Source organism: Chamaea fasciata, unplaced genomic scaffold (genome assembly GCF_029207755.1).
Source record: "Chamaea fasciata isolate MVZ Bird 193981 ecotype frontalis unplaced genomic scaffold, bChaFas1.0.hap1 SCAF_5, whole genome shotgun sequence".
Classification (NCBI taxonomy): Eukaryota; Metazoa; Chordata; class Aves; order Passeriformes; family Sylviidae; genus Chamaea; species Chamaea fasciata.
Genome location: NW_027094090.1, coordinates 6,456,678 through 6,476,792, shown reverse-complemented (window position 1 = coordinate 6,476,792; position 20,115 = coordinate 6,456,678). Strand labels below are relative to the sequence as shown.

The 20,115-nt window shown below is 45.0% G+C and overlaps 1 protein-coding gene across 3 annotated transcripts in view; it reads right to left on the bottom strand.

Annotated features, from left to right (window-relative positions):
* Nucleotides 1-11,292: 11,292 nt before the first annotated feature.
* The window catches only part of CAMK1D (calcium/calmodulin dependent protein kinase ID), a 209,463-nt gene continuing 200,640 nt past the window's right edge, over nt 11,293-20,115 (bottom strand). For 2 of the 3 annotated variants that reach the window (XM_066182724.1, XM_066182722.1), the window contains one exon: nt 11,293-18,934. In XM_066182724.1, the coding sequence (XP_066038821.1) occupies nt 18,813-18,934 (122 nt within the window). In that variant the 3' untranslated portion in view covers nt 11,293-18,812. The remainder of the gene's footprint in view (nt 18,935-20,115) is intronic. The other variant, XM_066182723.1, reaches the window with a different exon arrangement.

Sequence of the window (20,115 nt, the reverse complement as noted above, 5' to 3'; positions counted from 1 at the left end):
CCCCCAAAAAACATCCTGGTGAAAAACAGAAAGACAAAAGAAAAATCCCCATTTGGTTAGAAACAACACCAAATGTGTCAGCCCCCCTTGAGAAGTTCAAAGATGCTTTACAAATTAGTAACCTCTGCTTTTCCAAAACATATCAGGAGCTTGGAGGCTGCCAGAACATCTGCAGAAACAATGCTAGGGGTTTTCAGAGCAGCTGGACACCACTAGAGACAAGGATGGGATTTTTGGCATCTTTGTTCACTGTGGGGATGTTTTTGTGGACAAATAAATTTTTCCTGATGCATACAGAGGATGACAAGAAGTGAAAGAGCAAAATTAATAGTAACAAGACAGAGTAATTGTAAGAAGGATGGAGAGGAGAGGAGAGGAGGGGAGGGGAGAGGAGAGGAGAGGAGAGGAGAGGAGAGGAGAGGAGAGGAGAGGAGAGGAGAGGAGAGGAGAGGAGAGGAGAGGAGAGGAGAGGAGAGGAGAGGAGAGGAGAGGAGAGGAGAGGAGAGGAGAGGAGAGGAGAGGAGAGGAGAGGAGAGGAGAGGAGAGGAGAGGAGAGGAGAGGAGAGGAGAGGAGAGGAGAGGAGAGGAGAGGAGAGGAGAGGAGAGGAGAGGAGAATGACAGAAAGAAACAGGAGAGGGGAAATTGCTCTCTTAGGGATTGTCCTCTTTTAACCATTAACATTTTAACCATTTAACACATCCCTCTTGTACTATTTCTGTCACAACTTTTGCAGGACTTGTGTGTCTTACACCAGAGTGTAAGCAGTTAATTCAGATGGTGATCACCACCCAAAAACACCTTGAGTTTTTAGACTTTACAACTGAATTTTCTGGTTTTTTTGAAAGTGGATGTTTAGAGGACAAAGTGCATCAAATAAACTATTCTCATAAATCCCAATATCATCCTGATTTAAAAACCCCACATGAATAACTGGGGAAGAACCACAAAGTGAGGGAGGATTTATGGGGAGCAGACACTGTTAGCAGCTTTCTTTGCTCCTTAATACCAAAGCCATTGAGAAAAAAAATACTTCCTTATGTTTGAATAATAATTTAGGGAAATAGCTATGTTATTCTGTTTGGGTTTTGGCAGAAGGGGGTTTTGGAACCAAAGAGCACATCAGTGTTTCAGAGTTGTATCAGTAAAGCCCATTTCTAATACACAAAACCTCTCGCCAAACTAGGTAATCTCCCATTAATGAGGCAAAGAAGGCCAAATTAATTTCTGAAAGTAGGAGAAAAAACATAGAGGCAAAACTGTAGAAAGCAGATAAAACTGAAAACATATGTCATTCTTTCTTATAACAAATCCAAGTAATTGCAAGGAAATTTCATTTTCCTCCCTATTTAACCCCAATTATTTTCATTTAATGACAGAAATGCACCTATTTCCCTCCAAACCAGCCTGCTTTGCGTGTGAAACATCGTTTCCAGCATGTGCTTGGGTTCAGGCATGTTCCTAATCCCCTAAAACAAACACAGCGAGCAGGACAGCACGTCCCAGCACATGTGGCACTGTTGGGAGGGCTCACTGGCTGTGCAGGAAACCAGGCCAAGCCATCCCAACAGGGATGTCTGGGAAGGCAGGCACAACTGGGATTTAGTGGGGCAGGAGCAACTCTGTCTTTCTGAGGAGTCAGCTTTTAGGGATCAGGATTTGGCACAGATGAGATACCAAGCTGGGTGAGATTAAAGAGTGTTGATTTCATGGAGGGTATCCCAACAGAGATGGACAGGCTGGTTCCATGGGCTGAGGCCAATTGCATGAGATTAAATAAGGTGAAATCCTGCACTTCAATCACAGCAACCCTGTGCAGCACCACAGGCTGGGGGAAGGGCAACTGGAAAGATTTCCAGTGGAAAAGGACCTGGGTATGCTGATCAACAGTGACCAAACATGAGCCAGAGAGTGCCCAGGTGGGCAAAAAGGCCAGTGGCACCCGACTTGTACCAGCAACAATGTGGCCAGCAGGATCAGGGCAGTGATTTTGCCCCTGTACTGGCCACTGGTGAGGCCACACCTTGAACCCTGCGTTCAGTTTTGGGTGTCTCAATTGCAGAAAGACCTCGAGGTGCTGGAGCATGTCCAGAGAAAGGAGTTGGGCTGGGAAAGGGTCTGGAGCACAAGTTTAATGAGGAGCAGCTGAGGGAGCTGGGGACCTCAGTCCAGAGAAGAGGTGGTTCAGGGGACAACTTATGGTTCTTTACAATATCCAGAAAGGAGGCTGTACAAGGCTCTTCTTGCAGGTAACAAATGAGCCTACAAGAGGAAACAGCCTCAAGCTGTGCCAGGGGAGGGTTGGCTTGGATATAAGGAAAAATTTCTTCAACTCCAATAATTATCATGCCCTGGAAAAGGCTGCCCAGAGAAGTGGTAGAGTCACTGTCACTGAGGGTATTTATAAGACATGTAGATGTGGTACCTGGTGACACAGTTTACCTGCTGAACTAAATATTCTTAAGGGTCTTTTCCAACCTAAAAGAGTCAATGATTCTATGACTGGGTTGGTTTTCCATTAGTTGGGTTTGGTGGCATCACACCACTCCTGAGGTGCCTGATGGTTTCTCCTGGTGAGAGTGTTCCAGTAATTTCTGGCTGCTTTGGTTAATGCTGATTGCATGCAATGGCATCTCCCCCTCTGGTTATCTGCTTATGAATAGTAATTTTCCTTTTTGCTGAAATTTTCCACAAACACATAACTATTTCTCAGAACAAATTTTAGGTGGTATATAATTGTTTTCCAATGTTAAAATATAATCAGTGAAGTGGCAAACTCCCACTTTGGAGTCCTGACAAAATTTGGCCAAAGTCCCTTCTATGTACCCCTTGCACCAAGAAAAATCAGCAGGAAGCCTTTGAAATGTTTTGGGTTTGCAATGCACACATGCTCAGCAAAGACTTTGTAGTACTGCATGGCTAAAATCACAGCAAATGCACTAAATGAACCTTCCTGAGTCTGCCCTTCCCGGGACAGTCCAGCTGCCATAGGTGGCAGCACAGACAGCCTTGCCAGGACTGATAGAAGCAGATTCTTATTTCATCTTAATCCCCTGGATGCCTCTGCAGTGCCCAGGGGTTTGTGTATGTGCTGGAGGTGATACCTTAAGGATGAGGATGCTCCAATAAGCTCAGAAAGGACATGAGGAGTAGTTACAGGAGAGACACTGGAGCTGGGAACACTCACAGGGCCGGAACTGCTCTCACAGAAGTGGCCACCAGTACCTGGATTGGAGGCATGGAAAAGGTCCTGGAAAAGGGGCAGCCATTTGGGGTACACTGTCCATCAAGAGTCTGTGTAAGGGAGCCCAAGGATCCCCACCAGGGAGAGAGACAGCCTCTGTCACTCGTGTTTTGTATCAGCAGATGTCCAGGAGCCGCACAGCTCCAGTTTTAGCTCCAGGAAAAGGACCAGGCTGGAGAGCAGTGGATAAATGATTCCTTCTGTGGTGGGAGTGGCCCAGGCAAGCTGCTGACCTAGAGACATTGCTTTTGGGTGGCAATCTGGCAGCATGGTGAAGAGTAGAGGTGAGCTCAAGCCATTGCTGTCAACATCCAGAGCACACAATGTGGCCTGGCCCCTTTTCTTCATTTCTACTTGCTCTTACAGACTCTTGAGATCTTTTCTGCAAGAAAAGCAGCCAAAAGGAAACCAAAAACCACATGGTTTTGGAGGGTCACCAGCTGCCAACGTGCAGCCTATGTATCGCAGTCTGGGAACAAACGCAACAAAATACTTCATCCTTCCACTGAGTACTCTGGGCCTTTAAAATGCTCTAAACTAGGCTTTGCATGATCCCTCTCCACTCAAAGTCAAGCAAAGGCAGCAAGATGCAGGTAAATCACTTAAACTATACAACAGTTCAGTGGCAGGCCTGCATAAGAGAATTCAGGGGCTCTTGACTTTTGGCACCTGCTCCAGTTTCTGGAACTGTCACCTTCTTGAGTGGGGCAGGGAGGGGAGGTTCCAGCACATCAGAGATGTAGAGCCTTGCAGAGTGTGAATCAGAGCAATCTGCATTAGGTGCCGAAACTTGGATTGCTTATTTAGACAGGAAAGCAACTATCTCAACAAAAGGGAGGGGACAAATGTCCTCTTGGATGGAGCAAAGCCCAGAGAGGTCTCTTCTGTTTTCCAGTGTCAAGAGCTCTTTTGACAGCCTTTGACTTTTGAAAGTTTTTACACAGTCCCCACACAGAATGTGAGTCCTTCCCTGGGACTGCCATGATCTGGCACTTCTTATACACCCAGACTGCCTGGAAGGAGGTAAACTGGGAAATCCTTCCTGACAGGAACCATGTGGCCGTGCACAGAGGATGAGGAGCACTTGGGCAGGTAAGCCAGCACTCCAGGTGGAGCCTCAGGACAGCTGACCAGAGGGGCAAAGCCACTTCTTTTAACCTCCATTGCCCAATTTCTTCATCCCTTTCTCACCCAGGAGGTGAGAGTGAGACTGATGGGTAGATGCTCCCATGGGGTCACTGCTGGCTTGGGAAGAGGTCAGAGGGATCCTTGTATTGAGTCGTGCCAGAATCCACCAGGGAAGGGCTAGACCAACCAAGAGGGGAGGAGGAAAGTGCAGACCAGCAGGTTGTCCCAGATGACATTTCTGTTCCACTTGTGCTGCCCAGAGAAAAGCAGAGAGCCTCCAAGGTCAAAGGCATTAATTTATCTGCCAGTAAACCCCAGAGAGACCACGGAGAGGATGAGATGCCTGATCTCTGCTCACCATCCAAGGACAAACACATGGCCACATCAGAAGGGGTGCTCGCTTGAACTCTTCCCATGCATTTCCATGGGAACAGGGCAACTGTTTTGTTTTCCTCTCTTTAATATTTCTCTTAAGATTATTTCTGAAACACTCTGCTTGCTACAGACTTGGCCTAAAGAGATAAGAGAAAATGTCACAGACTGTTGTCAATGAATTATTTTTCCCATTTCTTGATGCCAGGAAAAGCAGTTCTTGCTGTAGGAAAGCAGATCGTGGGTTATACTGTCTTCAAATTATTTGTTTCAGAGATGTTAGAAATTGCAATATGCACCTATAAGTACAGTGTGTTACTTGGAAGATGGCAGCAATGAAAACCATTTCTTTAGTAAAAAGAAGATATCTCATAACCTGATATCTCTTTTCTTGTCTATACATAGGTGATTCAGGCTCATTTCAGGATTACAATCTATTATTTTTTACACATACAAAACATTTTGCTTCCCATGAACACAAGATGAAGAGCAAACTCCTGCCTTAGGAAATGTGCCTTATAATTGTGTCTGGAAGCAGCACTGCTCTCCAGGAGAACAGGGCAGTTGTGACTTTACATTTTCAGTAGCTGTATTGACACTGCTCATGTTGAAAGTTTCTATGCTGATGCTGGTCTCTGCCTCAGTGCATGGAAAAAGTACTTTCTAAACTGTCAACTATTTGCAACTGAAAACATTTTCTTTTTCTCTAAACATTTTTTGCTGATATCTAGTCTACTACTTCTGTGGAAAATCCACAGCAGTTCAGGCAGGTTACAATGAATGGCTGAAAATCCTTCAGCTGCAGACAGTCAGCCAAATCTCCTTTTAATCACTGGTCACTGGATCCCCAGCTTTGTACCATGGCTGGGTACAGTGCAATGTGATGGTCCCAGTGCTGCCACTTGCTAACAGCCTCTGCCAGAAATCGCTGTCTGTAGTTACATCCTGACATCACTTGGGAAGTCCATTCTGTAGCCACATATTTGATACCTCACCCTATGGAGACAAAAACCACCGTCAATCTGAAATTGCTCCAAGACAGAGTGCATGGTCAAAAAATAAGGAAGAAATTTTTTCCTGTGAGGTTAGTGACTCATGGGCACAGGCTGCCCAGAGAAACTGTGGATGCCCCATCCCTGGAAGTGTTAAAGGCCGGGTTGGATGAGACTTTGAGCAACCTGGTCTAGTGGAAGGTGTCCCTGCTGAGTACAGGGGAACTAGAAGTGCAGTCAGAGCTGTGGGCAGCCTGAGGACAGGTATTTGGGTTCCAGATCCAGCCCTGACCAATGGAGAGTGCCTGTGACACGTACTTTGTTCTGTGCACTGACTCAGGCTAAACGGGCTGGAGAAAGCAAAATGTAATCACACTGTTTAATTAAAAGATAATGGAAGCTTTCCAGTCACATTGTTACAGCCCATGCAGAGACAAAAATCTCTGTTCTCCTAGAGGGATAAAATAAAATGCATTGTCACACTGAGGATCAAGCTGATCTGAACTTCATATTCCTCATCTGCTGTCTTCTTAATTCTCATTGCTTTTAATTGACTGCAGATTTTCTTTGGTTTTGCAAATTCAGTTTTGAAGCAGATTCTTTATATTCTTTATGGAACAGGCTTCAGGGTATATGAGCAGGGCTGGTGGGGGGCTTTGCACTGCTGGTAAGTGATGATATTTTCTCTGCAGCAGGAGCCAGGGTCAAGTGAGATGCAAAGTACAGTGTTCACTGATGAGCAAGGAGCAGGAGGAAACAGCATATTTCCAGCCATAAAACAGGGGGACATTAAGAAGTTACAGGCAGTTTTGGCAACACAGAGCTCATTAGCCCAGTGGGTAGAAAATGCATTGCAGATTCAGCAGCCTTGCTGGAAATCCAAAGGGGAAGAGGTGGAAAGGAACTGCAGGCAACAGGCAGCTGCCAGGGGTGATGGGGGGCAGCCACACCCATGCTTCTCATGAATGTCACAACACAAAACAGGGAGAAAATTGTCCTTCTCATGGGTAGTGCTGAGTCCTCTGCCTAAAATGTTCATCTGGGCACCAAACTGACAGCAAAGAGAACAAGGGCATGAGTCAAACTTTTGGAGACATGATGAAAGACCTCAAAACCCACAGAGATTTGGGCTCTCAGAGCAGGAGGGATCCCAGCATGTACTCTAGCCACTGGGCTGAAGTTCAGTTTTGGGATATAAGTAGGTTTTTAGGTCTTTTCCTAAATGACTTGCTTGCAAAATTAAAGGAAATCTGAGAAATGGGAACTGGAACCAGGTTTTAGCTCCATATTTTACTGTTTTCTTCCTCTCATTCTTCTTCTGTGGTGATGTTTGCCGAGGTTCTAAGTTTTCTCTTTCTGAAAACATGTATTTGGAGGGAGAGCCAAGGACACTGCATATTGATTTTCTGAGTTTTGCTCAGACTCCATAATATAAGTGGCAATTTAGTAGGATAAGCTCATTCCTTTTTTCACTTTTATGGATTTCATTAAGAAGTATGAACAGGCAAGAATTCCTCTAAGCAATCGTATTACCAGCCTAATTTGCTAGACTTTCATTAAAGCAATTAAAGATAGAATGATGCAATGACCCAGTTCAGGACCCAATTAAGACTGAATCAATAAATCAGTAGGTTTAAATCACCACCATAAGGCCACAGATAATCAAAACAAGTTATGAGGCTGAAGCTGAACAGAATTACTGTATTACATCACCATAGGAGAATTTAAAGAATTAAATACTTCGCAGTTGAGGTGCTCAGCTTATCTCACTACAATCAACTTGGTGGCAATGGGCACAACCTGGTACAGGTCCACCAGCTGCTGGGGGCCATGGCCTGGGTGCACAGCACAACAGCCCTGCCAGGCCATCGTTAGCTGTAGGTATCCCTGGATACGGTGACTTCCAGGAACAGGTGTCAGGACCCTGTCTATCTATTCCACCACATTTGGTGCTAAATCATCTCATCAGTCTGTCACCACCTTCCTTGCACCGATAAGTGAAGCCCCCAAGGCGTGCCGCTAACAAACCCATCTTAACCACAGCTGTTGGCTCTTTCCTGGAGGTCTTGGACTTTCTTCCAGAGGAATTGCTGGACAGTCGGTTCTTTCCCTAGATTTAATGGGAACCATCAGTAAACTCAAGCACGTGGTGCCCTCTGTGTACTGCAAATACTTAGAGAGGGAAGAATTTCCTCAGTTCAAGCCTCCAAGGTGATTGTCAGTGGACTCAGCATTGAACTTGATATTTGGTGGCAGCAAAGCCACACATTGTCTCCAGAATTCAGTCCTAGCCTGATCGTACATGAATTCCCTCTTTAGATATTGTGACCAAAAAGTAACTGAAATACATAGTAAAATCCTATCATTTGAGTACTGACAAGGCACAGAAGAATTGTACGAAACCTTCAATTAATGCTGTTTCCCTCTGTTTTGGTCTGGTAGAGACACTATAATAATATAATATTGTATAATATAGTACAGATAATATAATATTGCATTCTATTGTATTGTATTGCCATATATTATAACTCCAAGTGTGTGTCCATCATGTAGCTGTGTTCTATTTTTTGAGAGCAGGAGTTCATCTGTCAGCTCCAATTGAAGGTCAGTATGGGCTCACCATGACTATAATTTTGGCTTTTCTTCATAGTGGATCAGGGATCTGATCCACTTAGACGCTACACTGAGCTGCATTGTGTCAAAGACTGGGAGGGAAAGTTACATTTCAGATGCTACTTTAAGCAAATGCAAACTTGAAGATGTGATATGTGATTCTTAATATTGTTGATACCTGCCCAGCTGACCTGCAACAAAAACAAGCATTAGTTTGAGATTTATTATGCATTTCTGGTCACTGTTGGACTGCAAGCTGAGGCACAGATGTGAACACAGCTCTTGCTTCTGCCCTAAAGAAAGAAAATGAAAAACATACAAGAGTCTATATGGCGCCAAAGAAAGCACAAAGTTCATGAGTTTGATGGGAACAGCAAATTGCCTCTCAGCTCTATTATTATTAATTCCCCTAAACAAAACATTTTCATGAAGAAGGTAAATGAATCATTAATTGACTGTAACTTTATCAGCATATTGAAATTATAGAAAGAAAACCCCCAAAGATTAAAAAAGAAAAGAAACTCTTAAATTCAGGATAAGCAAACAAAGTTTGGAAGTCAGGAATTTATCCCAATGTAATCCAGAAAGCCCAAATGCCAAATAATCTGGAAATACTCAATCGAATACTCACAGTGATAATCCAGATGGTCCTTCTTCCCCACCCCCACAGAAACAAAAGATGTTTATCACCACAATAGTTCAGCATGGTTGAGAGGGCCCACCCAACAGGGACTCACATGTGCTAGGCAGGGCACACACCCACAGTGATGGAGGTGGATTTTCTTCCTGGGAGATGTCCAGAGTGGGGAGGAAGCATAATACGATGGGAAGAGTGCATCCTCTTATCCCTATGACAGCTTAGAGTGTCCTGGGAATGCTTTTGGTCAGTGCAGGCCCATGTTGTCCTCCCATGGAAAACTGCCCAAAGGGATCCTCACAAGACCAGTATGGTTTTGTGGATTCACGGAGCTGGGAAGGTTTGGCCTGAAGGCAGAGATTTAATGTAGGCATGATCACAGAGGGTGGGACTGTTTACACTGCACAAGCACTGATTTGAAAGCTCTGTGCAGAAAGGATCTTCCTCAGCATCACCTGCTCCTGAACCACAGGGGTCTATCCCTGCTCAGGTTGGATGGTCCTCGAAGTTGTTCACCTGCACTTTCTCTGCTTCAGCAGGTATCACTCATTCAAAACTCCCCTTGGCTTTGAAAGAAGAGCTGCCACAGCCCCCTGTCCCAGCCTTGGTTCTGGGAAGGGACAGTTCCGAAGAGCAGGAGTGAGAAATGGTGTTGGTGTAGCACAAAGAAAGGCTGATGTATGGCATAAGCCAGACCTCAGTGCATATGAACACTCTGAAAGCCTTCAAAGCAAGGACAGTCCCCTTCCCTCCAGTGCAAACATGGCTGTGGATTTTGGCAAGGTTGCAAGCAAAATATTTTCTACAGTTGCATCTTGGTCTTGTCCCTCTGGCTTCCCTGATGTTTTATCTCCCTTGTTGCAAAGAGCAAAGAATTTGTGGCTGAGCACATAGAAGTGATGAAAATGTACAAAGATTAACTGAATATTGACATGACATCACCAGGATGTCATGCATGAGGCTTTCAGTGGTCCTGGGGTGATCTTCTGCCCAGTCTCACTGGGAGCTTGGAAGAGCCTGGTTCAGTGACCACTGAACCTACGGAGGAACCCATGACACTAAAACCAAAACATGAGGAAATTTTCCTGGCTGAGATTTTAATTCCATGGTGAAATGTGGGATAGACCTTTATCTACTGTAAGTGTCAAATCTGAGCTAAATCCAGCTAACTTACACACAGCTGAAATTGAGGTCCTTAGTCTAAAAGGAATGACAAGGTCAGGCTTATGGGGAAGACTGCACAGTCTTTCTGCAGGATCTGCTGCTCCTCCTGACACTGCAAATCATGTTTTGTGCCTCAGTGTCACACACCACCTCCAGCAAACTTCCAGACAGCATTATTGTACATGGATGTACTTTTCCAATCATGCATCTTGCCATGGATGTGCCTTTTCCAGAGCACAAATCAGAGGTTATCTCACCTGTCCTGATACAACCTACCATCAAAATCTAATTCTGAGAAACACAGTTGCTCACCACTGCTTTCAAATACTTACCATGCTAGTTCTGAAGGTTGTTTCTTCATTCACAAAATAAAAGCTTTATAAGTAATTTGCCTTTCTCTTTATATTGCTGTGAGTTGGCATCATCACTGCTGTTTGTTGCAGCTCTGTTACTGAACCAGGTGTCTAAAATCACTTAGCTTTGGCCTCCAGCACAGGCCCAGCTCCCTGCTGGGCATGTTGGTTTTGCCACCTATTTTAAAGGGGGAGGAATTCTTGTGTGCCAGTGGATGAAAACCAGAAAATAAGGAACAACAGTGGAGAAAAATAGGAGGAAAAAATGAAAAGCAAGTCATAACTCACTCCAGGAACATCACCTGGAAGAAAATTAGGCCAATGATGGAGCACATTCAACAGTCTTTGGAGAGCATGGCTGACTGCAAAGGAACTTAGAAATTCTCACTGATGAAAATCCTGTCTCCTTTGATCATTCCCATCACAGGGTGTGTAAGTTACCAGGACCAACTCAAAGGTGCAGCAACCACCAACAAGAACATGTCTTTTCCCCAGCCCTACACATACATTCTCAATGCCCAGGAGACAGCCATGTCTCCATATGTCGACATGCAATACCATTTTCATCAACAGCTTTAGGAAAAATCTAAAGGACAAACCATCCTTTTTATTCATTTCCCTATGGAGTGAACTGGGGAGAAAGAAAATCTTATTATTCTCCTTTGGGACATAAAGGAACATCATTGCATAAAACACAACAGGGCAGTGGAGCAGCCACAGAAATTACTCACTCCCTTTCTGTATGTGGGTGGAGACTCATGCACTCAAAATCATCAGACTTCACATCAGGCTGATTTAATTGGATTTATTGGAGGAAAACAATTAGTCATCCCTTTAAATTGTCATTATGATAGAAATCTCGATATGTATACATGATTGTCAAGGCAAAGAACCACTTGCGATGTAGCCCCATTAACAATTTGCAGAACTGCAAACTCATTACGCAGATAAAACTTTTGCAATGCCTTAGTACATGCATGGAGTAAATACACATTCTCCCTTCTTTTTGGACATGGATGCTGTTATGAACTTGTTATCAATCACAAGACCTGCAATATTAGGCACACTGACATTCCTTGATTAAGGTTTAAGCCTTTGTAGAAAACATGCTTGCATTTTCATTAGAAGTCAACTGAGAGATGTTTTGCAGTTGGGGATATTTGGGGAGTCACTATTCTGGGCAGACTAGGCTTTTTTTTTTCCCACTGTTTTCTGGCTCAAATAAAATATCTATCTAAAAAAAGGCCCAAACGGGCCTTTCTCAATTGTTTCTTAACTAGAGGTAAATGTACAGAAGGTCACTGGTGTTGTGTTGACCAAAACATGAGTTGCACTAACTGAGCTGCAACCTTCCACACTCTTCACTTTGGGGGTCATGCTTGATCTAATAAGACTCAGCATGTGTGATGCCATGCTGGGCTCAGAGGATGCAAGATGAGAGATGGAAAAGCTCAGAGCTGTTCTGAGCAACCCTCTAGGAACTCCCACCCACCAGGAACCACAGCACACATCCACCTCCTCATGGAGCCTTGCCAGATGCTGCCTCAGCAGTCTGAACTCAGGCTGGTTTACGACTGTAATTGATGATTTGTTGTGCTGCCATACAGTGATTCAGCAATGGCACAGACCTGGCTGAGCATGAGCCTTGAAGGGGGGCTCAAGACTTCTTGGTGTTTTTGGCCACCATGGAGAATAATTTCCAAGGACCATGCCACCAGCATGATGCTTGCTTCCCAGGCCTGCTGCTTGGCATGCCGTTGCCAGGAACACAGATCAATTTCCCAGTCCCTTCAGATAGACTCTGCTTTGAGTGTTGGGAACACGAGCATCTTCCACACAGCAGCCACTCAGGAGCTGGGACCAAAGCCCTGCTGATGCCCACAAGAAGTTTGGGCTGGAGCTACAAGTACCATGGAGCCATCCTGTACCCTGCCTCGGAAAGAGCACCACACAAGAAAATGGGTCAATAACTAAGAGAAGAGAAGGTAAGGGCATGGTTTCCACGTGGAAGAAGGAAAAGTACCACACCAAACTCTTCCATGGATAAATGGTATCACTTGGAGGTTCAGGGATTAAATGGTAGTATTAAGGTGGTGATGCTTTGGAAAGGATGGGGTAATTTAGCTCAGCTCTCTGCCCTATTTTGTGCAGGCAAAGAATCACAGCATCTTGGTCCCCAAAATGTAGTTCATACTTCAACAGGTGAGAAAGAGCTATCTTGTAGGAAGGTAAAAATACTAATTGAGTAAACCAATCTGAATTTTCAATAGAAAAAAAACAAACCCAAAGGAAAAAAAGAAAAACAAAGAGACACACCAACATGTTGCTTGGTAGCTCTGAGTGTTAGTGACCCAGGGAAGGAACTTTTGATGCAGATCAAATTTGTAGGTGTTGTATTAAAAAAGGGATTCTCACCTCCCCAGCTCCCTGCTTCTACACCTGTGTATGTGACTGCTGCCTAATTTTAAGCTGCTCTGGATGGTGACTCTTCCTGTACATGCTGCGGAGCACTCAACAGAAAGACAAAATACATTACCAGGCTTTGCAGTATCTTGTTTACAAAACATCAGCTTTTGCATTTACTTAAACTTAACAATGGATTTCGAGTTACAGATACATCAAGTCATTTAAAAGCGATACATAGAAGTAATTCCCTCAGAGAGAAGGTTGGGTTGAATGTGCATAAAGAAAAGGCTTGGGAAATACAGAAACAGTGAACAGCAGTTTAATACATGCAGTGCAGTATCATGCATTTATTGGACAGTTGATGCCATCATTAGTTCAGCAGTGTTTTTTCACAACGCTTGCGTGCGCACAAGCCCTGATTCCACTCTGGAGTATGGAAAAACTGTAAGAGCCATTCGACTGACCTTGGCATTTATGAAGAGGAGGGAGAAAAAAAAAAGCTACCTGGACAGATAAGTGGCACTATTTGTGGTGGGGAAGGTGTCTTGAAATCCAGAGTCCAGGCAAAAGAGCCTCTATCCTCTGCTACAAACACTATTTACACAGCTTTGACCCAACCATGCAAAGTCAGACCAAAAAACCTGGACCAACTCCTGATCACCCACCCGAAGGATCTGTGACCCTTGGGGCCACAATGTGCATGTGCACACACAAACACCCACGTGTGTCACAGAGACCAGAGCACCCTGCAGACAGGGGGGGAAGGCAGGACTCTGCTGCAGGGATGTGAGGGAAAACAAAAGGGATTGAGTAAAACTTGCTGCTGGGCATGATATATGGGATGACTTGTTTAGCAGGGGAAACGAGTTCATGCAGTGTTTGTGAGCAGGTTGCTGTTCCCTCACTCAGCCATTGCTGACAGTGATTTGCAAACTAATCCTCCACTCTTGGTCTTGGTGCTGTTTTCCTTGGATACTGTAGTCTCCGTGTGTGTTTCTGCTTTTTGCTTGAATGAGTGTTCGGGTTTCTGGTGCGAATAAGCACAAATATGGAAGGCAAAACTCCCTTCCCATTAATAATTCCTGGGATGCGTTCAGGCCCCAATTCACATAGGTAAATATGCATGGGAGCAAGAACAGGAATAATTGCATCAAATGAGAATTTCCATATGCTGAATAGAAGTTACTTTTGTACCTTAAGGCTCAGCCTAGAAACTGTTATTTTGCCAGCAGACGAATCCCCTGGTTCTTTGGAAAGAGCAAAAGGAACAGGCTACAGCCTGCATGATCTTGCTGGCAAAGTCAATCTGGTGTTTCTATCTGGTGCTCATTCAGTGCTGCTCAGGGCTGGAGCTGTTATCACAGGAGGAAGTAATAGCACAGGTTTCCCTAGAGCTGATCTTGTTAATGCCAAGTTCACATCAAAGGGCAATATCCTCTCTGCTTGCCAATGGCTGAAAGCTATCTGGCTTTCTCTGGCAGTTTGCTTCCCTAAAAATAGGAAGGGGACAGCCTTGGGGCCAGCTGCAACTACATTCATGGGCACCCTGGAGGCCCATGTCCTGGTTTGCAGAGGGTTTGGGGAGAAAAGCCTGAGATCAGGGGTTATGCTGGCCCTGGGACAGAAAAATTCTTAGGACAAGACCTGAATTTCATCAGGACTAGGCAAGAACCCAAAAGAACTGGTAATAAAAGAATATTGTCAGTGGCCATGGAGGTATGCAGGACACATGCACAGCAGAAACCCCTATCCAATGTCTACAGCAGAACTACATGGAGATGTATACCAGTGGAATCACACTCCTTTTTGTGGTTTGATTCATGTCAGGAATAAACCAAATTTCTTGGTTTTATTTCGGCACCACAACCATAATAGACACACAATGCATAGGTAAAATCCTACCTTTTTTTTTTATTATTATTTTTTTATTCTCACTACTCTAATGGCACCTGTACAACAGCAACCAGGACAGAAGAGACAGCAGCAGCAGAGTGACACAGTCTCAGGAAAGCAACACTGCCGGGTTTTCCCCACACTCCTACTTCCCCACTAGCCATGTCGCAGGGCCAATATCCGTTTTGTGCTGCAGAAGGGGTGATCCAGCAGAGAGTTAGGATGCACTGGGAATGAAGTCACATGCAAAATCATCAAGAGAAGCCCTTGCCACTGCAATACTGACTTTCAGCTCGCAGAGTTCATGGGCAGCCTGTCCTCACAACTTCTTCTGCAGGCTAAGGGGCCTTCTGGAGCTTTTCTGGATTTTTTTTTGTTTTGTTTCATTTTGTTTTCCCAGCAAGAACACTGCTGTTGGCATCAGAGATGGCCTCTGTGACTCTGGAGGTAAAAATCAACAATCAAAGCTGCAAGCAAAGAAAAAGAAGGGGAAGGAGCTGAGGAAAACAAGTTGTAAAGGAAAAACACATTGGTACCAGTAAAGCAGAAGAGGGTAACAAGCAGAGTCCAGGCTGAAGTCCTCATGCAAGCAGCAAATCACAGACTGTTTAGTAGGACAGCTCATTGGAAAAGAGCCCAGAATGATTTTTCTACCTAGTCCTTCATGGCAAGGCCAGCTGGGATTTGTTTTGAAGATTCTACTGTGGGGCTATTTGGCTGTTCAGCCCACGTCCACATTATTTACTCTTTATTACCTTTGCATTCTCCTGTGAGAGTGGCTGAGCAGAAGCAGGCTGGGACAGGGGAAGGACATGCAAAAGCACTGGAGCATCCCTGGCAAGCAAGGCTGGAGTGTTTGCCCTAACAGGCTGTGCTGCCAAGGGGCAAATGTCTCCAGCTCTCCTCCATAGATCTGGCCTGGGTGCTGCCAAGTCACCCCTGTTAACAGGTGTACCCAGCTGTAAAATGAGAAGTTTTAACCAAGTGATGCTTCAGGAGAGATCTCTAAGCATTTGGTGAGCCTTGGTCAGGTCTCCAGCTGTGTTTCACAGATACCAAATAAAAGCTCCCCACCACCAAAAGTGTAGCAGAAAGAAACAAATTTGCTCTTAAGTGTTTCTGTTTCTTATCTTATGATCCCAGCAGTTGATAGCAAGTCAAAAAGAATGGTGATAAATTACACAACCAAGGCAGAATATTACCTGCAGTAACAAAACCAAATCACACTAATTCCAACAATGGAAGGAAAGAATACCCCTCCCGACAAAAAAACCCACAGAAAACACCCAGCAAGGAAGGGCAGCCAGCACATGGGAACCCCCCATCTGCAGGACAGCATGTCTGTCTTTGCTCCTGCCACTGCCCTTTATTCTGGAGAAGAAAATCCATTTGCTTTTCTTTTTCCTGCAAGATTCATTTGGATGCTGTATTTTGATCAGTGGCCACAGCAACTGCTGAGGTCAAGTTCAAACCAGACTTCAGGTTTCAGAAGAGGAGGTGCAGAGGGAACACTTGAGCCCTAACCTTTAAAATTGCTCTACAGAGACAAAATTATTCCTTAACTAAATCCTGCTTTTGGTTGCACGTGTGTAAATGTGGGGAACTCCACTGATGCCAAACTGGGAGAGTGTCTATTTACAACCTGCAACTGGAGCAGAATAGGGCCAACTGTGCTTATGAAATCATAGGGGCTCAAAATCCCTTGAATGTCTTGGAGTCTCTCAAAACTAAAACTTCCTTACTCAGGCTGGTAAAATAAAGTATCCTTAAACTGAGTTTAAATTGTGTTCTACTCATGTTTTGATGCTTTTGCATCAAGACATAAAGAGCTCAGATGTAAATGCTGATAAAAAGTGTATGGTGGCAATGGCCAGGGTATGGGGACAGGAATGTGACTTGCAGCAAGGAGACCCCTTGCCCTTCAGTCTGCCCAAATCTTGCTCAGAAGTCTTCACTGTGGAAATTATATGGAGCTTTGCTATAAAACCCCTACAGTTCAGTATCTGCTATCTTTTCTAAAATGAGAAGTTGAAGTTGGAGCCTTTTCTGTGTGAGCAGCCATGCCAGCTGAGCATGGTGGGGTGCACAGGGGGCTCACTCAGATGTGCCACAGCCCTCTGAAAACAGGGAGCAACTTAACACAGAGGAAACTAGAGACCTGGTGCAACAGCTGTAAGTGCCACCGAAGGAGTGGCTGTTTCAATCAGAGTCAGTGCTCACTGCCACCTGCTTTTCCATTATTTTTTTTTCTGTTTTTTTTTCTCCCAAGGGTTTCTGTAGTATGATGGATGAAATCCTGGCTCTGCTGTGTGAAGCCAACCAACTAAAGCTGGAGCTGGATATAGAAGTCTCAATGAAAAATACCTGTCTCATGGCTTTTCCCAGCACAGGCACTATTGCCTGATACATTGAACTCTGTCTGTGATTGGCTTTCACAATTTCTTGTGCAGGAAAGTGAGGCAAGTGTGACAACAGAGCATGCTGCAGGGAATTGTGTCTCTGGCAGGGATGGACGTGTCTGGGATGTGTGGGGCTCAGAGTGCCTAGTGAAGGGCATCTGCCTCTGCCACCTGCCTCCCCTCTCACTTCCTCAAAGGAAAATCAGATGGGAATTTCATTGAGGTAACCTGGAGGGAGTCCTTTAGCAAACTGGGCAAATTTGCCCTCTTCTCTGTTTCAAGCTGCTTTAATGCACAGCAGCACAGCAGTTGTGGTGGCTGTTCCTGAATGATGCACCAGCAAAAAGAACCTGGGAAATGCATGCATTCAGTAATTTAAAAATGAGTAAATTTGGCTTGCTTTGGTATATGAGCTTCTGGGGAGGAGGGAAAGCCAGTGCCGCCACTGCCCCAGCTGTGCCTGTTCCTTTCAGCGAGGTCCTGCTTTCCCAGCTCAGCACTCCTCAACCCTCCTGATGGAGCTCAGCCTGATCGTGATGGAGGTTCACTACACCAGATCCTGCACTTTGCACCCAAGAACCTGCCAGTGCTTTACAGAGGGCTTCAAGCACCACTCCTCTCCTCTCCCTACTTTTGGCTACTCTGGGAGGTGCTGAGTATCAGCAATGCCAGAGGGCACACTGCAGGGAGGCTGGTGAATTAAATGTCTTGCTTGAGGGCAGCACAGCCAATCAGTGGCAGAGGACAATGATACCCACCCCTGTATCTTCCTTTTCTTTCCCTCTGCTCACAGCACACAGAGACTCGAGGAAGATGGGATCTGCAGGATGAGACCATGTTCTGTCATTTCCCTTGCACAGCTCTGGCCAGCTCCTGCCTGACTCTGTGTACCTGCCTCTCCTCTGAAACAAGGGTGCTGATCCCCAGACAGAAATGAGGCCAAGATGAGCTGACTCCCAGCTGGTGGCAATTTAATTCTCTCCATGGCTTTCAAGGAGGAGGATGGGGGGGAAAGCAGCAGTTTCTTAATCTGAGCAGTAACAGCTCTGCTAAAGCCAGACAGACTTGCAGTCCAATTTGAGGAGCAAGAAATGGCATGCCATTGAAATCCTCCCATGTTGCAAAGTTAATGCCAATTCCTACCTACAGAAATAGCCTATCCCCCAGCAAACTGGAAGAGGGACATTACTTGAAGTCAATTTTTAAAAGAAAAAAAATGCTCAGAAAAGTATTTCTATTTAAATAATCCAGTTGAGATGTTTGTAGTTAATGGAAAAAAAAAATACAACATATTCTGTTACCTACACTGAGAAAAGAGTAAATCACTGGGGGAAAGAATGAATGTTCATTAGTCAGAACATTGCTAGACTCACATACATATATATATTTATATATATATATATGTATATATATATGTACAGCACCAGAGACTGTTAGATTCCGTTCCTCCTGGAGTCATTGCAGTTTGTGATAAATGAAACATTTCAGAATTGCAGTATAAAATATGGCCATAAAAAAATCTTCTTTCTTCTAGTCCCTTCGCCGAGCAGGGTGCGACGGCCCGAGGCCGCCTGCCAGCCCCGCCTCCTGCCCGCTCCTGGCCGCCCCGGCGCTCACTTGCTCCCTGTGTGCACTGTGGTCACCGTGGTGGCTCTGGGTCTCCGGTCCCCTCCTACCGCAGAAACGCCTGAAGAAGCAGATGAAACAAAACTACAGAGAGTGGATGGAGACATACCTAAAAGGAAAGCCAGAAATACAGTTAGAAATGTTATTTTTGGAGGCGGGGACTTGGGCAAAGCGGAGTTTGTTTCGTAGCGCGCTACGGAGCGGAGAGGATTGAAGCTGGAGAAGGGGCTGCTGCTCTTCCTGCGGTGGTGGGTTGGCTGGGTGGGTTGGCTGCAGTGGTGGGTTGGCTGGGTACCTCCACAGGGCATCTTCTGCCCACGGTCTTTCACCTACTGCCACCAGCAGCAGTGCACACACATCTCACAGGGACTCAAGGTCTCGTTTCAGTAGGGGCTCAGCCACACCGATGCCACAGTTCCAGGGCTGAAGAGAAAGAGTTGTGGGATTCAAAAATCCTTCCAGCATTGTACTTGCTCTGAATAATTTCCTCTTGGGCTTTTTAAAAGATGATTAAATATCTCATCATGACCATCTAGCTAAACAATCAGACTGCGCACCTGGGCATCCTGGGAAGCTGCTGATAAAGAAGTACAGTGGGTGAAATTCGTTGCTGAATTCCAGTAAACCTAGAGGGAATGTAATTTTGTGTGACTTGGACATCCCTCTAGTGACAGCTCACATTGTTCCAGGCTTTGCTGGGATGTCTCCAGGACTTCCAGCTGAGATGTAGGTTGATGTGAGATTGAGTATCTCTTGAGTACAGTATTCTGGTGCATCAAAAGCTGTTAGGTGGGGACCTGGCGTGGTCACCTTGCTCTGATCAGATGCAGGCTCAGAGTGATTAGAAATACAGTTCATTTTTCCAGACTGGTGAATAAAGAATGGATGAACCCTATATTAATATATTCTCAGACTGAAGTTTGTCATGGCCTTTTGACTCTTCAGGACCTTTTTGATACTTGCTAGGAATTTTAACTACTTTTCCATGCTTCAAGGAGGCATTTCAATCTCAAGGATGACTATGCTGTACCTATACTTGGCCACACCATTTCCCATTGACATTTGACAACTTGGCATCACACTGCAATTTATCTATTACCTTAAAAATACAGAGCACTAGGATCTATAAATAATCTAGGCAGTCCAATCATGACTAAATTGAATAAACCAGCCATGGACTGAGAATCAGGCCAATACCCTTGAGAATCCTGCCTGATTCCTTTAGGAATCCCTTCCTGTTTCCTGACAGGTAGCATAATCCAGCCTAATGCCTGATCTCTGCTCTGCCCT